The 19,581-nt window shown below is 44.4% G+C and overlaps 1 protein-coding gene across 5 annotated transcripts in view; it reads right to left on the reverse strand.

Annotated features, from left to right (window-relative positions):
- LOC102301267 (zinc finger protein 521) overlaps positions 1 to 19,581 on the reverse strand; it is an 89,258-nt gene that overhangs the window by 16,919 nt on the left and 52,758 nt on the right. For all 5 annotated transcript variants that reach the window (XM_014332625.2, XM_014332622.2, XM_005912711.2 and 2 more), the window contains one exon: positions 906 to 1,037. In XM_014332625.2, coding sequence (XP_014188111.1) covers positions 906 to 1,037 — 132 coding nt within the window. The remainder of the gene's footprint in view (positions 1 to 905; positions 1,038 to 19,581) is intronic.

The following is a 19,581-nucleotide window of genomic DNA, read 5'->3' on the forward strand; positions in this document are numbered from 1 at the left end:
GGGAAATATCAATAGGCCTCTCCTAAAAGAGAGATAAGGCCAAAACAGCAATGAGAGAAGTGGAGCAGACTAGAGGGAGGGGAGTGGAGAGAAAGAAGGAAAAGGAAGAAGGAGCGGCGATGTGAGGGGGATCTGGAGTTAAAAAAAAAAAGATGTGAAAACAACTTTGAGCAACGCGCAAAATGTGAACTAATGATGTTAATTGATGTAACAAGTGAAGGAGAGACAAATTAGTTTTTGTGCAATGGGTGGATGGGGGGTTACAGGAAGCACAAGAGGGGGAAATGAGCTGAGGACCAAAAAAGTGTTAGGAAGAGTAAAGAGCTGAGATGGGAGAAAGAGTGAAGAGCTGAAGTTAACGACTTTGCAGATTTCATTATAGAGATAGTTAACCCTGTTGACACTGAAGGAGGGCGCTATCCTCTCAGGAGGAGTCCGGTCCTTCCACCTCCACGCACAGAGACAGATGAGATCATTACAGCTATCAGCACCACTGCCATCCACAATTAGCACATCTCCTTTTCTTTCCCCACTCCTCAATCCCCCATCTCCCCTCAGCTCACACTGCCTTCCCCCCTGCTCTCTTTCTTTCTCCCCCTCTCACCTCATGACACTTCTTTGGCCTTGATTTGGAGGCAATTTGACTAAATAAAAATCCACATGCAGCAAACTGCTCTTAGCTTTAGCTGGCCTGCTTGATCGACCTTTCCCAACTCATTTAGAACCCATTTGCCTTCAAAGCGAAAAAGAAAAAACATGCAAAGAAGCTTTGTTGAAAATGTAACTGTGTTAGAAAAGTTAACATAAAAAAACTTTTAATTTATAATCTTTCCATGTGTTCACTGGGCTGATACTGCACGATACACACACGCTTGCATGCACACAAACACATGCACAATACGCACCTGTAAAGCAGACCGGGCACTTGAAGGTTCCACCCATGCCCTCAAAGCTGTGCTCAATCAGGTGGCATTGAAGCTTCGCTGGTGAGTCGAATGACTGACTGCAGAGCTTGCATTCATGGTTCAATCCTTCCTCTGTAGAGAAGAAACAACAAAAAAAAGAAAATACACAGAAAACCATAAGAGGTGGAAGAAGCAGAGCATGAATGGCTGAGGAGTTGCAGAGATCTCACTTTGTCCTGGTCCTTTTTTCCCTCTTCCCTTTTAACATGAAATTTAAATTTAACAAATTTATAGGAACACTCTTGTGTCTGTGATTTTCATGACTCAAACAGGAAAAAAAAATATTGTGTGATCTGCTCCCATCAGGCATAAATTGGATGACCAGCTGGGGTCCTAATAGCTCAGACGAGGGCTTGCACTTTGAACATGGCGAGTGTCATCTTTTTTTCCTTTTCTTTTTATCAACTTACATAAAAATAAATCTACAAAGTCTAAATGGAGGAGGAAAGAGTCATATGTGCTTCGCAGACTGCGAATCAAAATAAATCAACAATAGTCAAACAGTGCATGTCAAACGGTGCAGAGGGTCATTATCAGTTTTTCAAGGACAAAATCCCCCCCAAATAACTGAAAAAATGCTTCTCAAACCTTACTTATATGTCCCTGATCTCGGCTCTCATCAGCTCGTATAAACCCAACTCTCCTTTACAGCACGCTCACTTGCACGACAGATTATCTTCTTTGCTTTAAAAATACCCAAATGTCTATATCAACATTTGACTACCTCAACCACAGCCAATGATAACTTAAATAAATGTCATCGTGGTAGACCTGCACATTTCTTTGCAGCACAACAATCTGCTGACTCAGACTTTTAGAGAACTGCCCATCTCCAGTGTGTCAATAAAAGGCCTATGCACTCTGCCAGACTAGTGCTCGATCAAACTCTTGCTACTGTACGGCAAAGGGGCGGGGGTGCATACCTCTGGGACTCAGCCATGGTTTATCCCCAGGTCTCTGCAGCCCAGTGCCCACCGCATAGACCCTGGGTGCCAGAAGCATGTATATATAATCCACCTAAACAGCTGTGCAGAGCTTGATTCCTGGTGGGTCCAGGTAGAGGGTTAGTTGAACATGCTTTAGGCAAATTTGGCAAACAAGTAATCTGAAAAGCAAAGCTTTCCAAGAATATGGTCACCTTGGCCACCACATTTTAAGCTATACTGGGCAATTATTTCTAAAATATTAGAGAATGAAAAAAAAGCCTTAGCCCTAAAATGTTTTTTTGAATTTCTTAAAGCTGAAACTAGACATAAAAATAGGTAGTATCGCAGTGTTTGCACTCATCGACTGATACTGACAAATAGAGACAACTGTGACCCAATAACCCCAATATTCTGGAAAAAAAAGGAATGAAAACATCTCCTACAGTGTCAGGCTCTTTGCAGTACACTGCAGTTTTTACTATAACACATTTTTGCCATTTTTTTCCTTCTTAATCTTCTTTCATCATGCATATCCTTTAATATGATGTCTGAAACCTAAAAAACCCCAAATTAGTTGTGCATCAGCACAAGCTCACAGACAACATTCCTGTATGTCTGTCTCACAAAAGGTAAAAGCTGATCAAAGCAGCTCATGGTAGTTTGAAAGGGAAAGAGTTGATGCTGTGTTCTGCAATCATGCATTTGACAGATGAGATACTCTGTAGCCTACATGTGCATCTGAGTGTAGCAGCAGGCATCAGCGAAAGAGGGGAAGGGGAGGGGGTGTTTGCCACGAGCGCATCCACGCAGCCGTGCAAGAGGATCACTGTCCTCTTTGATCACCATTCAGTTTGCTTATCTGTGTGACGGTGTACACTAAGGTCAACCTTGCTGCAGCGTGCACAGATCTGTTCTTCTGCCATATGTGCAGCCCTCATTTGACCCTAGTGCACAATGCGGTCCCTTTGGAGACCTGGCCTGCTTCATTATGCATATAACTCTGCACCTGCCTGACTGACCTTGCATGTGTGCATGTGTGTGACTGTGTCTGTGAGCAGGTGCATCAGGTGAAAATGACAGATATAAATGAAACAGAATGTTCCCAATTTAAAGAATACAGCAGCAATTTTGTTTTTTTCTTACTGTTAGCAAATCCATGCCTTAGAATGATTTCTCTACAGGCACTTTATGTGGCCACAATGCTCACAAGGCTTTTGGCCACAAAGCTACTTATACTTGTGGAGTCAAAGTATTAATTTTCACATGATTTGTCAACATTAAGATGACGCCACTGTTGATATATAATATCTTTTAGTGTTGAGGATATGCGACTGAGAGGGAAAACGAGGTTTAAGTGAGGGCCTATCACGAGCAAATTCTGCTCCGTTAGCGCCTCTAATGTAGCCTGTTTAGGGCTGGGTTTGTATTCAGCAGTGTAACAGGGGTTGAATCAGGCTGGCAGCTTGTTTCTTAGTGAGAGCCAAGGGAGGAAGTCGGCTTGCTCGCCCCTATAGCTGCCTCATTGGGCTGAGGTCACTTCCTGTTGCTCCCCCAGCCCTTCTCTTGGGCTGCCCAATCAGCATGGCCCTGCGTGAGCCCCCACCCCTCTCTATCCACCGAGCAGACTCTGGATATAGTTACAGGGCCACAGGGGACTGTCAGCCCTCTCTCTCTATCCTCATCTCTCTCCCTTTCCCTCCTCCCACTCTCTGTTTCAGAGTCTCCCGGGTGTTCTCCACTGCCACCACCCTGTCCCTCCGCACTCCTAAGAAAATCCTTTAGATGAGAACTGCTCCTGTGTCTGCTCCCTCTAAGCATCCCTGACACCAGCAAAGTAAGCCCATCTGCATATCCACAGGGCCTTGCGTTCCTGTGGCTCATGGTTTATGTATTTCACAGCTCCTTAAAACACAAACGCCTAATATCTCTCCCATGTGGAGGACAGGAGAGGGGGAGAGGAAAAAACTACTCTCAAAAAGAATGGTCTTTATTTCTCTGCGCTGTTTACTTTTTTCCCTTTTTTTTGTATCCAGGCTGAAGTTCATGTGCCGTTGAAGGTTGTTTGGGACGCTGGGGCTTGCAGGTCTCGCTTGCATAGTTTAGTGAACTCTTTATGTAACCGCGACACAGCTGCAGCATATTGAATTTTGTAAGGCAGCGGTAAAAGCGCCTGCGATTCTGATAGATGTTTTATTGTGCTTAAGAGTACAAACGCACAGCCGTCAGCTGACAGTGACTGAAACCGATGTAACTAAAGGCGCTCTAACTTTCTGACAATAATGTGTAATTAAGTATATCGCAGGGCATTGCTTAATTAAAAACTCTCCCTCAGCTTATTCTGTTCCAACGCCACCGCTTCCCTCACCACCACTGCCCCTTTCTCCCTTTAAACAATTCTGCCGAGGAGCAGTGAGAATGCGAAGGGAATTCAGGACCACTTTCAGCGTTTGACTTTGGACAAGAAAAATCTGATACTTAGATCTGCGCTCTTCTCTGGGGCATAATGAACAGTTCTCTGAAGCTCAGGCTCACAGGGGCCCGTGTTTCTCGTGTCGCCAAAGCAGATGATATTAACGGCATCAATCAAGGCACTTCTGCGCTGAAAGTAATGAGCAAACAACTGGGGGAACAAATTGGGAATATTTAGTGGTTGTTTTAAACAAGATACAGGCACAACAACCATAGTAATCACAGGGTGATGGGTGTGTGTGTGTGTGTGTGTGTGTGTGTGTGTGTGTGGGGGGGGGGGGGGGGGGGTCGATTTATAACTAACAGGTCAGTGCTGAGTTTCTAAGCTGCCAAACCTAGCCATAAAAACAGAAATGCCTTTTTTTACATTTATTTTCAGAACAATCTTGTTTATGAGGAATTTCACCTTTAGCAAGAGTTTGGTTTCTATTCCACCATCTGTCTCCTGCTATTCAGCCACATATTGGAGTTATATGTTAATAATCCAAGAAGATTCGGTTTTCAGCGGACTCACTGCTGTATATACAACCCACCATGGGATTGTGGATGGTAGCAGAGTAGACAGCTTCAGGCCTGTAAACAGTAGGTGGGTTTACTTCTCTCTTCTCTCCGCGGGAACTATCCATTAACAGATAATGGGAGGAAAATCAGAGTGATTAAGGCCCAGGGAATTATGGGTGAATACAAATTGACTCCACCTCTGTGTGGTGCGCTCTCTTGAGGTGGAGGCACTGCTCATAAGGAATAAACTCATTTCAGAAGTATTGCTACACCCATTAGGGCCTGGTGAATGCAGCATGTGGGGGTAGGGAGGTTGTAGGTGGGAACGCAAAGGGATGGACTCCCCCTGGACTGAAGCTGATTGGAGAACTGCCCGGGGGGAACAGCACTAATATCTATCTCCTGCCTCCACAGTTTTAGAAGGACAGAGTCAATCAAGTGCAAAATGTTTGAGATTCAAGTATAAGATTTTACTCAGGCATTGTAAAATCCCCCCAACCCCTCCACACACTCCATCAAAGACCTAATGCATTACACAAACAGTGATGGTAATGTGTTTGAGCTAGCTAATGGAATCGAGATACTGGAGAACTTACTACAATACAAAATGAAAGGTGTTGGTACTGTAGTAAGACCTGCGTGGAAAAGATATAGCCTGTGTCTGCAAGAAAGAAGTAAAAAAAAAAGATAAGCTGAGCCCCCATGTCAGGGTCCCAACGCTGGAGCGCGGCTGATGCTGCTTTCCAACCTCCAGAGGGAGAATGAGAGGTGAAGTGAGATTGTTGGCTGTGACATGTCAGTAGTGGTGACGCCCTCGCACAGCGAGAGCAAAGGATTCTGGGGGAACATGACTCTCGGAGAATGTCAGCTCTGATGCATGGCAGCTCGTTGGAGGTGCTAATCAGAGCAGGGCTAGGCTCCTGCTAGGATCAGCCACTCTGCGCCTACATTAACCGCTTCACAGCTCCCTTGGCTACCACGCCAGAGGTAGAAACACCAAACTGGCAGGTTTTTGTGTCGAGATAAACATGCGTAACGCTTGAATGGGTGTTACAAAAGGTTTAGCCGACTAGAACACCTTTTGGGTTTTACAAAACAAGAGGGATGCAAGCATAAGGACTTTTCTCCTTCTCCATAAGCACAACGAGCAGACATTTTTAGTTGAGCTATTTGCTCCGATTCCCTACACATGTACATAGCAATGCTCAGATTTTTATATATGTAAATAAAAATGTAATATATATTTAGAAAAAGGCTATAATTAACAGTCATTACTGAATTATTAAGGACACCGCTTCGCTATGAATTACTACAATACATTAAACCATTTTCTACTAGAATACCTGAGGCCAGTTATGCAAAAGAGTCTGTGTGCCACTGACTACATGAACGCCAGTATTTGTGCAGAGCCTTCTGTGCTTTGTTTTATGTTTAATGACTCACCTTTATGACAACTTGACTACATAACTACATAAAAGAAAAATTGGACGGAAATTATGCAGACCTGTTGCCTCTCATCCAGGAATATATATATTATATATATATATATATATATTTCAAATAAGTCCAGATATTTTGGAATATCTGGTGTAGTGGCCAGAAAACTGTCTATTTTTCAGTTTTTGTGCTTACAGATAATTTTAGATTTGAAACAGTGAATTGAATGTTTCACTCTTCAGTCTGCCAAAGGGAGAGTAGCTGGTAAAACCAGACGAAGCTGGCGTTTCAGCAGGATTTGGATCTGCAGTACCGTTTGAAGAATGCGCTGCCATTTTGTGTTTCCACGCTACCTGCAATTCTCGCAGCTAAAGCCCGCAATGGCTAAAACTCGGTCAAATGAACAGTGTGCAGGTCACGGAGACAGAACAGAAGAAGAAAGAAAAGGGAGAAATCCACAACAACAAAGGCAAGAGGCGAATACTTGTTAACGAATGATATGTAGGCGCTGCAGCTGCAGGCAGGTACGGAGGTCCATTGGGGACAAACAGTGCAGGCTGCTGAGATGGATTGCATGGAGTGCCGGACCCCCTGCAGCCACACAAACACCATTCTACACTGAAATGCTCTAATTTACTCTATACGTGCCTATTCTAAACTGCTGGGCTTTTTTTCTTGTTAGAAGGAAACAAAGGTCAAGTGACTATGCCCTGACTTTCCAAGGATCATGTACTCTATGAAAGTTGCTTCGCAAAGTGAGGGAAAATTTTTTTACAAAGAAGAACAAAAACACAACAGCGAGGAAAGTAAAAGTAACGTAAAAGAGCAAAAAATAAATACATGAGGTGTGAATACAGACCAGACTCTCTTTCAGGTCTCGACAGAGTGAATGGCCTGAATGTAAAAAGTTCATTATGGACACATGACCGGCTTTTTTTGGTAGCCTCACTGTGGCATTGTCGTGCCGAGGTTTGTGGGTTTATGGGGTTTATGGGGTTTGAGGTCCGCACAATGGAGCAGGGAAGGAGAGCGTTGAACAGAGGCCCCATGGCTGGGCTCGCGGCATGGAACACTGTACAATTAGCCAGCCTCTGCGTTCTGCCGGCTTATAATTATCAGCGCTTGCCTTAATTGACTCCCTTAGCCTGCTGCAGAGGGACCCCCCCCCATACCCCTTTCCCCCCTGCTCGATGGAGGCCGCCAAGCGCCACGCCAGGCTCTCCAAAGTCATTTAGAAAAGCGCTCATATTTTCGACACAAAAAAGGGGGAACATTTGGTGAGAGAGAATTCATCATCAGGTGTCTAGAGGTTTTCCTTAATAGAAAAGCTGAGTCCCACTGAGTGCGCTCCATGTAGCGGCCAGCCACGCATGCTCAGGACCAGCAAGCCGCCATTCGCAGCGGGCCACAAGACATTAACATAATTTTATATAACACAGGCACCCGCACTGGAAATTTAATACATCTCAGCAAATACGAGACAGCCGTTTTGCATAATTTTTTTCCCCCTCATTCTCCACCTAGCTTTCTCTCTCCCTTCTAGCTCTATCTGTCCTCCTTCCATGTCTCTCTTCCGTCTCGTCTTCCCTCTCTCTTGCTGCCACTCTCCTTTGCCCCCACCCCCCCTGCACAACCACCCCATGGTGCTGCTCTCACTAGGAGAGGGGAAGTTCATTACCTCAGCTAAATCAGAATTAGTCCCTTCATTTTGACGGGGCGAACTTCATTAGAAAGGCCCTTCCTTAATCCAGCAGGGAGAACTGATGAATCTACATGGGGGCAATAATTTGCTTCATGCAGCACATTCAGCCACTTCCTCCACACTATCTCTCCCTTCTTTTTTCGCCGTGTTTCTGGCTTTATGTACTTTGGTCACATTTTTATTAGATCTACAAACAAAAAAAACAACAATGAAAAAAAAGCAGAAAGGAAAACACCTGCATATAATTAACTAATAGTGGTGGAGATGGTGTAAAGAATGAGTTATGCTGTTTGGAATGTCCTGTCTCCCCAACAGACTTCTGGGTCTCTGGAGCAGCCACGGCTGACTTGGCTGACACTCAAATACAGACTGAGTGAGTACAGCCAAAAGCAGGCTTGGTCTGTGGGCCTGAGGTAACTGCTAAAGATGATTTTTAATGCCATGATTATGCTCCAGAGTTTTAGGATATACAAATCTTTCACGAGCATGTGATTAGAGGAAATAAAAAAAGAGAGCGGTAGAAGTATAAATATTTGCTGTTATGAAAGTGAGACTCCATCTGTCCTTTATTTTTGGTTTTCTTTTCCAAAAACCTGCACAGTTTTAAGAAGGATTTCAAAAGAGATAGGCTTCAAAAGTTGTCCAGATCCTTACAACAAACTAGAGGGCGAAGAGATGTGAATCGGGACAGACAGCCCCTGACTGCCATACCACAGCGCCTGGTGTCAAACAGATGTGCAGCTTGGCAGCTATGCTCCCCAGAAAACAGAGAGCCCATGGATTCCAGGGTGGTGCTGGAGTCTTGTTGCCCTCCCCCTTCCCCCATCCTCCATCAGCCCCAACTCCCTCACACTGTGCCCCTGCAGTCGCCCTCCCTCATCACCTCCACACAGGGGTCCTCTGACTGGTAATCTCGTCCCTCGAATGTGAAATCTCCGACAGTGCTGCCCCGCACTTTTACCCCCTACCTCCACGGCTGATGGGTAAATTGGAATGGCGCACCCTGCTGGTGCAGAGAGCTCTGAACAGACAGCAGTACACTCACGCTGAGGCACCCCTCGCACGCTCCGTCTAATATAGTGGACATGCACACGCTCTCCAAGCTGCAATATCCATGCACAGACACATAAGAGTCTCACGCTCACAAAGCTTCAGGTAAATAAAAAAAGAAAACAAAAAAAAAGCCTCATAAAGATACACACATCGAGATGCAACCTAGGTGTGCCATGCATGATGCGTTCACCCTCATCTGCATAAAGATTGAATGTATGATAAATAAACGGAGAACTCCATAGTCAATATATGTACAAATTTAAATGTGCATCATCTGAAATGGCTCAGCTTGGGTCCTCTTACAGACACTGCATCTGACTTCTGTTACCATGGGGTCTCTATAATGTGCACAATGTAGGACAGAACACACATAACAGATAAACAGCATAAACCGCAGAGTAAATGTGCACATTGCTAGGCTCCCAGCGCGTACGATAAGCATAGCCAACTTGGTGTTTTCCGTAAGCGTACTGTAAAACATTAATAAATAGTAACAGGATAGAGGTTATTTGTTATAAAATGCAGTCGGGAATCAGAGTAAAATTTCCCACGGGGCTTGTTTAGCTGTCCAAGGCTCCCACTCTCATCTATCTGTCTATTATCTGTCTATCACTTGGTGCTCTGAAACATGTGTGGACGGTTGAGTCCACCCTCAAATCACAGGGACGTCCTAAATAGTCAGTGGGACCTGAAGGGGCTAAAGATCACTGCAGCAGAAGCCACAGAGGCCTTCCTGTCAAAGGCAGTGCTTTCAGGGGGCCAGGGGTGAGGGGAAGCCAGAGGGAGCGAGCCAGAGACATGACATACATTTCATTACACTTAAACCAACTGTGGGTTCAACTCAGAGCCCTGGATTTCCAATGGCGTCTCAAAGGATGGAGTAAGTGGAGGTGTAAGAGAATGGTTTTTACAAAGAACACAATGGGTAGGTGGACAAAGGCAGGCAGCTGGACTAATTGCTTGGGGCCTTGCAGGAATATTTTTCTAAGTACTTCTGTTTAAAGCTCAATTTAGTGGCTTATGTCATGCATCTGCGAACGAAAACGGTATTTAGGATTCATATTTGTTAATGCATTTGCAATTTATCCTTTAATATTTAAATACTTTCTGTTGTACAGTGCTTGTTTGACATTAAGGTGGCATCGAAAGCATCCGCTCTCCACCCTTGTTTTCAGTTTTCATTGCTCTCTGAAGGCTCGGTTTAATTTCTGCCCCTTAAAAGCAACCTTAGATGGGTTCGGGGCAGAAGAGGAGAGGAGAAAAACGTACTTATTCTAGCGATGACGAGAGCAGTCTTTTCAGCGAGAGCTCTCCGATCCTCGTAGAGAATACTTGTCCATTAAGACTGTCAGAGGATGCTCTCAGAAATGAGAATCCATATCTCTGGAGAGGACAGCAGGGAGCATGCTCAGATAGGGGTTAAAGGAAAGCGAGCAGGATGGGCGTCCTGTAAAAAAGGCCAGTGTGGCCTAACTCTTATGGCGTCGTCACATGCAAGCACTGTAAATACATGCTTGTAGTCACAGCTGCTTCATTATGGAAAATATAATTTGCAGTCTAACCTACTTTGTTTTACAAAGAAATGTCTATTTAAAATTCCTTAGAGTATCATTATAATGGCGATAGAATTACAAAACACTATTATTATTGCTCGCTTGGGGGGAGCCCCCACTCATTAAGCTTCTAAGATGTCGTGGGTTTTGATTATTCTATCAGCGTCATGCTCTTATTATAGTGACAAACTCCTGCTATTTTGTTGCCAATCTCCTTCCAGCTGTCATATCTTTTGAAAGATCAGAAAACCCTTCAAACGCACTCGTGATATATCTTCAGATTCACCAGACGTTGCTTGATTCCCCCATTGAATTTGCAGGATTAACTTGAGGAAGAAACGTCTCATATTTCTTAACTGGTTGCTATGTCTGACATCAGAGTGTATGAGATTCTAGCATACTGGTATTGTCCAGGGGAGGTAACCCTCACTCTAACCGTCAGCGCTTCACCAAGTGGGACAGAGATGATTAAAACACACCATGGCTGTGACTGACAGACTCCCCACTGCTTCCAGAAGATGACATGTCTCCAAGTCACACAGAAAAGCAACTCCTCTAATTTTAACTCTGACTATAACACCAACCCCCTCTGTCAAAATCCACAAAAACAGCCATGCTGAGATTCTTAACCACAATAAAAGTGATAACAACTAAACAGAGAAATAAGTTTAAAAACAACAATGGGGAGGGAGGAGACAAAAGGGCTGAGAAGGCGCCATTTCCCTCTGGTGCACACAAACAGCAGGAACCTGTGAGCTTGTGACAACACCTTCAAACATTTCTGTTACTTTCACAGAAATATCTGATGCTGATGCTCCAATGTGATGCTTCTGCAGCAGTCTTGTCCCAGCGCACATTCGTCTTGGCAAGCTCTTGGTTACCAAGAAGAAGAAGAAGAAGAAAAAAAAGGGTTAGAAAAAAAACCCCCGCTCTCCTAACTGACTGTGTTTGACATTTGTCATGACAGGAATACAGTGAGAGAAGGAAAGAGAAGAGGAGTGAGAGATGGGAGGGGAAGAGGAAAATGGAGGAGTGGCAGAGGGTGATCGATGTGTGAAATTGTATGTGTGAAAAAAATAATTCTGCATTCTCCGGGTTTGTTGCAAGTCTCGTTTTTTCATGATGAGGAGGACAGAGGGGGGTTTCCTGTTATTGTCACGTTGTGTAGAGAGCTCAGGGTCGCTGTACTAAATGATTCACAGAAAACTGAATCTTTTACATTGGCGTCAGCAATTCAGCCGGGCGCCCTTGTGGGGGAATTCTTTTTGTGTGTTTTTATTGAAGTCTGCATTGAGCGCGCCCAAAAGCTCTGACAGGGGGCCCCCGAGGGCGCTTGTCTTCACCTCCAAATCATAAGATGGAGAGACGAAGCTCCCTCTGTGCTCTAAATTATACCCCTCAACACCCCCTCTTGCACACAGACTTGCAACCCTGCCCTCCCCACCCAAAAAAATAAAACACAGAGGCAGAGAAGAAAAGCCTTCAGTAATACACTCCCAGTGGAGGGCTCCACGATCGCTCCGCGCTGCCGGAACAGCTGACAAGCTCGATGCGGTGGGTCCGTTCCCTGCGGTCTGTCAGAGTTGGTGCTACAGCATGACGGTTAGTACTTCTTCTCTGGGGACGGGCCTTCTTTGACTGCCCCTATGTGCCCCTCATATGACGGGCCCCTCCGCTGACCCATGGAAGCTCCGTGGCTTTGACCCAATTACTGTTGCGGGTAGGTAAAACTCTAGGTTAGGTGCCCCCTTTTGTCTCGTTGCCTCTCCCTTGCTCCCCGGTGATGGCGAGACCCATCTGAGGCTCCTTTCATATTCAGAGGAGGTCAGGGGGAACAAGCAGAAAGGGCAGAAGGAGGCGAGGTTGTTACAAGAGGGTTGGTGTAATTTGATCGCCGGGCACAGCTGCATAAACATGGGTATCGAGGAATTTCTGTCTACTTGATGGGATTGACTTTGCATGAATGGCCCCTATTTCCCCTCCAAAATGGGCCATTTTCCACATGTCTCAATGAATATGACAACCTCTCCAGCAATACGAGTGCAGTACCGAAACTGCAAAAACCAGCTCGGGGTAGCTTGTGCCTTTTTTTGAGCTGTGAAACTCACCCTCTCTGGCTGTCTTTGTTAAAGACCTTATCCAAGTCCTGCTGCCTGAACTGTCAAAAGCAGCCCCATCCTCTCCAAAATGCCCAAACAAAATAAACCAACAACCGCTGGCAGGGTCAGAGGGCAGCAGCTCTGGGTGCCTGGACTCTGGCGAGCCCTCTGATTGGTGGAAAGGGCAGTGAGTAAAAGGGAATCTTTTCAAAGTGAAATCTCCAGCTGATGGCTTAGAGCTCCACACCCCACAGTTTGTTTCTCTTGCTGCTGTCAGGAGTTTTGCCCGAGCCATTTGGAGGGATTAGAAAAAGTAGGGAAGGAAAAAAAAAAAAACTCAACTGGGCAGATCGTGTGTACTGTAGGGTCTGAGTGATGGCTCCAGGACCCCTTGGAGAGTGATAAACCTTTGACCTTGACAGCCCCCTGTGGTGACCCCTGACCTCTGGCTTTTTGCCACAGACTCAGTAAGACAGGTGCAGGCAGGAGAGTGACCACAGCCTCACTGTCTTGGCCAAATTTTCCCTCATTCGACCTACAGTACCTGTCCTGGAAGTCGGCACTCTGAAAACTATGTAAAGGAGTAGAAACAACTGAAGCTACGATGTAACTTAGATTTAAGCAGGAGTGCATGGAAATATTAGCAAAGTGCACACAATATGTATTACATAAACCAAAATCTTCGTGAATCAGTAAATTATTCTAAGAAAAAAATGCTAATAGGAAAAATGGGAGGAGGGGGGGATTCAGGCAAGAGTACAGAGGCTCTAAACTAAAGCCAGTTTACAAATGGAACAGTTCCATTTTGGAAAAAAAAACACTTTGTGAAATAATACATAATGTTGTGCAAGAAATCTAAGTGTGGATATTATTAAAGATGAAGCACAGTGACACGTCACACAGTTTTCTGCTGCACAGCGGGCACTAGCTCCAAGGTCGCGCCAGTCCGCGCCAGTCTTTCTGCAGATCCATTTCCTCTCCCTAGGCACTTCCCTCATGTTGTTGGCCTAGTGATTCAGTGCCTTGCATTAAGAGCAATTCACCTGCCTCCGGCGTCCCAGCGGCACAGGTCCCCTGGGGAAACCAGGTGGAGCATAAAAAAGTTCCACATATGGTAAAGTCAAGCTGCTTGGAGGCTGCCGTGTGTCTGCTGTGGGGATAGAGGCTCCTAAAAGGCCCAGCTGGTACTTGGAAAAGGGCTTCTGCATTACTACACCTCAGTGTCTGTTTGGGCTCCCCTTTGCAAAGTGTTGGCCGGTGCACATGACCAGCCATTTTAGATTTCTCCCTCTACCCCGCCTCATCCCTCGCTCCCTCCCGTCTTCCAACTGGTTCTGTATCCAATTGAACATTTGGTCCTCCACTGCTGGTTAATCAAATTCCTCCATCTGGCCCCCTTATCCCTGTGGAACACAAAAGGTGCAGCCTGAGCCCGGGTCCAAGTGCATATTGGGAGGGAGGAGGGGGGATGGAGACAGGGACTGCCTACCTAACTTACACAGCCCAGTCAACTAGATCAGGTAGAGAGCACGAGGCCAGGCCTGATCGTTTTGGGCAAACAGGAACAGCTTGGGACTAAGTATCAGAGCCCTGCTGTTCATATAGAGCTCAGGGACTGCAGTGGGTTCATATGACAGTAGGAGGGTTTTATGAGCTAATACCTCCACATACACTGTAGAATACAGAATAGAGTGGAGCCTAAGTACTACTGGCTACAACAGAAGGCAAGCACTGCCCTGAAACACTCATGTTATTCAGTCTCCATGGCAGTAGAGGGCACTGCTCTTATCTAGGAACAAAGAAAAAAGAAAGAAAAGGGAAATAAAGACATTTATGTTAAAACTGCAACTTTGCTTGTTGTCTTCTCACACCGCTTCCTTGAGTTCAAAGTGTATCAGCAGCTAAGTAGCGTCTTTACTCTGATCAAAAAAGAGCTTTCTTAAGATATCACACAAAGCCAGCAGGGATCTTTTAATTCTCTAGAGAGACTATGAAGCCTTCACAAAATATCACATTAACTACACATTTATTAGAAGAGACCTTTAAAAAAGCAGTCCTGCCTCCAAAGTTAAACAGGTTTCAAAGTGCGCTCACTTCCACATAAAGCTTCCCTTACAACTTTGACACACGCAGCCGATCACGACTGCTCTTTGCTCTGATTCAGGAGGAGGACCTGAGGCGAGGTGAAGAAGGGGACATAAAGTGAGTCACAGATACGGAAACACATGGCATCTCAAGTGCTAGCTCTACCCTTCCATAATATCTATTGTTTGATTTCTATTCATGTCCAACCATCCTCTCCCCTGCCAGGTGGCAAAACATGTGTCAATAATTAAACTGCTTTTACATAACAGGATACAGGAACACAATGCAATTTGCTCCCCATATTTCATTGGGCCTTTATGAAAGCACATGAGAGAGTGTAATTAATCAAACCACTGGAATATGTGAACGGCAATTTCCACTTAATGGCACTTACAGGGATTGGGTCCCTTAAGCACCACGTTCTATCTACCAAACGAGCGGGCTTCATTTTCATCTTCATAGTTCAGACAATAAAATCTGTGGATGTTAAACAACACCCATTTGACATTATGAAGTCAGAAAACAACATCAGACTGGATCCGTGTAGCCATGTAGGTCTTGTGCTTTTGGACACGCACACACTGTAGCAGTCGAGTGTGCTCCGGCCAAGTTCGGGGTGAATGCGAATGACTGTTGTGCTTGGATTTCAGAAATTAATATTGTTTTTAATGATCTTGCTTTGACCTCAAACCTGAGTGTATTTTCTGTATTCACTTAACCACGGGAGGCTAACCAACTCCCAGCCTGGGACAGGAAGAGGATCATTCACTGCTTTTAGTGGCTTTCTGTGAGAAGATGGTCCTAGTCTAAATGGCACCCATGTCCCTAAAAGTGTTTCTCTCTTCCCCACCTCTCTTTCTCTCCCTCTGCCTCTCCAAAGACTCCTCTAAGTGCAGCATCTTGTTTCAGTAATTCAGCCAGGGCAGAGACAGTGGAGAGAGGAAAGTAATCGATTTCTCTCTCATTTGGTTCCTCCTAGACTTGCTGTAAGGCCTCTTAGGGGAGTTCTGGACTATTGGACAGGACAATGTTATGGGAAAGAGTGTCATTGTGTTTAAGGTCATCGTTACACCAAGGTTTCATTTTGAGTGTATTTTTATTGGTGTATGGAACCAAGTAGACAAACAAACAATGCTGCCGCCATTTCCAGGATGGCAGACATCAAGATAGGCCAGCGCTGTTCATAATGGCAACACCATTTGAATGATAGAGAGAAATATCATGCTCCACAGCAACATGATCCACTGCAGAGATATTCTCAGAAAACTGCAGCTAAGTACTAAGCTTTTAGGTCCATAGGTAAATTTGCGTCTATAAAAAGCCACTCTTGCTAAATAATTTAGAGGAAATGTCTTTACTGTATGATCACTATTTCTGCTTCATGCTTCATATCATCTTTCCAAAGGAGGAATAAAAAAAAAAATGACATGGAAGAATTAGGGACAACTTCATAGTTTCAGGAGAAACTTTAAAAAGGTCAAAACAGAGAAATTCATTATTTTTACATCTAAATAATCATCATGGTGAAAAAAATGTTGGTTTTTAACATCTTATGCATCTTTAAACTGTGAGCAGGGGTACAATTCACCTTCTCTGACCCCTTAGGGCACCTTTGCTGGGCAGTAGTAGCGAAATCTTTAGCCTCTATTCGGCGAGGCCTCATCAACAGGTCGGTAGCTGCTTTAGCCAGTCTGCATCTCTTTTGCATCTGGGGCTCTTTACAGTGTCTAATCATTCATTCTGTGTTTCAACTCCATGCCAGCCTCCTAAATTCTTAATAACAGTCGGTAACTCTCAGGTTGGGCTTCCATTCATTTACATCTGATTGAGATATTCTTGCACAAAACCAATTAAAAATGCAGTTTTACTACCTGCACCTCTTGGCATGCATTATTTTCAAAATAGAGACCAATCTCGTGTGTCATTAGAGTGCGGCAGCTGCAATATAAACAAGACAGATCTATCTATTGTTTATTACCACCTCGGGCTTTTTACCCAGAGGGCAGAATAAGAAAGGGAGGGGCAGAGGTCAGCGTAATTACCATTCACTTCTTCCTTAGAGTCAGACAGTGCTAAGACATGCATTGGCAAATTCCATGGCAGCATCGTATATCACATTACCATAAAGCCCCAAAGAGCTAACCTTTGTTCAATTCCATTTGATTCTAAGAGAGGAAAACACTGACAGCCTCATCCAGGCCCGGTGTTTCAAGAGTTCAGTTGTTTGTCTTTCAGTCTTGTGACTGTTCTTGCTAAAGATGTGCTATTCCAAAAATAACGCGTCAGGGGACACTGGGGGATCACTGAATCATCCTGGGTAGAATATCACATCATCTGGAGAGATTCAAGGTTCAGTCTCAAATTAAGCCTGAGAAAAAAAAAGAGGCAGCTTGCCTTAAAAACATTACAAATTATTTATTTCCAAGCCTTTTTAAATAAACACCCTAATTTAATAATTGTATATTTTTATTCGTGCCAACATCATCTATATTTCTAATCACAACAGCTTTATATTTTTCTGTGATGCCTGATACTGTGCCCTTAAAGAATTCACCTGAAAGCACTTTCCATTTCGGCTTCTGTTAACAAATAGCAAAGCACGAGCATTTGCAGCATCACCTCACTCTAATATGCTTTTTTTTGACTGAAAATACGAACACCGGCGCTGACAGAATGTGAAATACTGTTTCTGAGCAGAGGGGGCTTACTCCCAATGTCTTCAGTCATGCTTAAAGTCAATAGATCCAGTGCTTTGTAGCAGTCTTTAGGTGGCACAGAAGGACAAATGTTGCCATGGAGGATGAAAGAAATGCAAAGATGAGAAACGAGTAATAGACCACGCAGGAGAGAGAAATGCAGACGACAAAAAATAAAGAAATACAAACATAGGAATGGGCAGAAAAGGGGAAAATAGAGAAAAAGGCTGTGAGGAAAGAAAGAAAGAAAGAAAGAAAGAGAGAAAGAAAGAAAGAAAGAGAGATCTGTGAATTTCCTCTTCCTCCCTTGAGACCTCCCTTGATGCCAAGCATTCATCATCCAGCCTCTAATATCAGTTATTCTGTGGCTCCTCTGCTTACAGCAGAATTAATTTCTGCTTTAATTACTCTCATCGGCGGAATGCTGATGAAGGAGAGGGACGAGGCATTCTGGGACTCGGGCCTCATTCCACCGCTTTAATTTGAATGAATTCCACCCGGAGACGCTGGCAAACAACTGGCAGCCGAGCCCCGGGAGCCACTCTGGGACTGCGCAGAAGAGCTGCAGCCATGGCCCCCACCAACCAAGCTACCTTGTGTGTGCGTGCGCCTCTGTGTGTTTCCGTGCTTATGTGTATTATGCGGTGTGTGTGGATTGTGCGTGATTCCGAGTGCCGAAGTGAAAAGGCGTGGAGGAAGAACACACAAGATGAGGAGGAAAGGAGGGAAAAAAAACAGATTGATAGATTAAACGATGAGCGCCTGTACAATGTGTAAACGCACTTGCAGTGTGTGAAGTTGCATGTGTTTTGCATCCAGACATAAATGTACTTGAGGATATGGGGCGAAAGAGCAGAACTTGTATGGAAAAAACAAACTGTAAATGATTTCATAGACACACGCACGCACGCACGCACGCACACACGCACACACGCACACAAAGATTCAGTGCAAACAGCTCTGTATGGACACAAAACATATGAAATATGAACAACACCACTGACTGCAGCCCACTGTGCAACACAAGTGTTAGTTTGAGAGCAAAAATCATTAATACTTAATTTGATTATTCTAGATATGGCACATCACACTCTCCAACAACCCCCCAGTTCATGTATCATACAAGAACTGCAAGTATAAAAGAGAGAAGCAGGAATTAACCACACGAATAGGAAAAAGGTTGTGCGTGTGAGATGCACAGTCCAGATTTGCATAATGAAAATAACTGCAGAAACGGTATAATATCACACACAGCTACGTCGGCAGTGGATGAGAGAGAGTAGGGCCATAATTGACTTCTCTCCAAGCCAGCTTGGTAGTTACAGAATGTAGCATATTGGATAAGGATTGTGATTGATTATGTTGGTCTGCCATAAAGATTCGTTTGATTAAATGTAACCATGGGTTTCTTTTCCAAGTCCTAATGAAGCAGCAATTTGAAACTGAGAGACTGGAGGTGGAGCCAGTCTGGCTTGCACCATCTATCTATGGTGATGATGATATAAGGCTTCAAAACAAGAGCCAGTGCAAAATGTAAAGATTTTTTTTTTTAAATCCAGTTAACACAAACGTATTTGTAAAACTCTAGTTTAATGCAAACAAATTTAGTATTAGTGTAGTGCCTCTAAAATGGGCTGAAACACGATTTAATGCCACTTAAGAATTAAAGGATATAATTCCCCATATTACTATTTATTTAATATGTATATACAAGACAGGGGATGCACACAGTGATGTTCAAGCCCGAAACATAGCCCGTTCCATTACACTTTTTAACATCATCCCACATAACACAATTCATCTCCTCCAATTTTATGTTCTGAGCCATCCCTCCGCTAGTTCAGCAGAGTGCAGAAAGGGAGGTAGGTGTGACCTCCACTGACCCTGAAACCTCTGGACAGGTGGGCGGTGGCCTATGTGCACTGTCCATTTTGGCAGCAGCTCACTTCCCTCCCCCGGCAGGTAGCTCGGGCCATGATGAGCAGCTGGGTCGCAAACACTAAGCACATTAATATCTTCTTAATGATAATAATCATTATGGCATAAGCACCTTCCCCAAAGTGGGAAAGCACACGAAATGTGCCAGAGTAGCATC

This window comes from Haplochromis burtoni, unplaced genomic scaffold (genome assembly GCF_018398535.1).
Source record: "Haplochromis burtoni strain Fernald_Lab_line unplaced genomic scaffold, NCSU_Asbu1 Contig_3, whole genome shotgun sequence".
In the NCBI taxonomy this organism is placed as follows: domain Eukaryota; kingdom Metazoa; phylum Chordata; class Actinopteri; order Cichliformes; family Cichlidae; genus Haplochromis; species Haplochromis burtoni.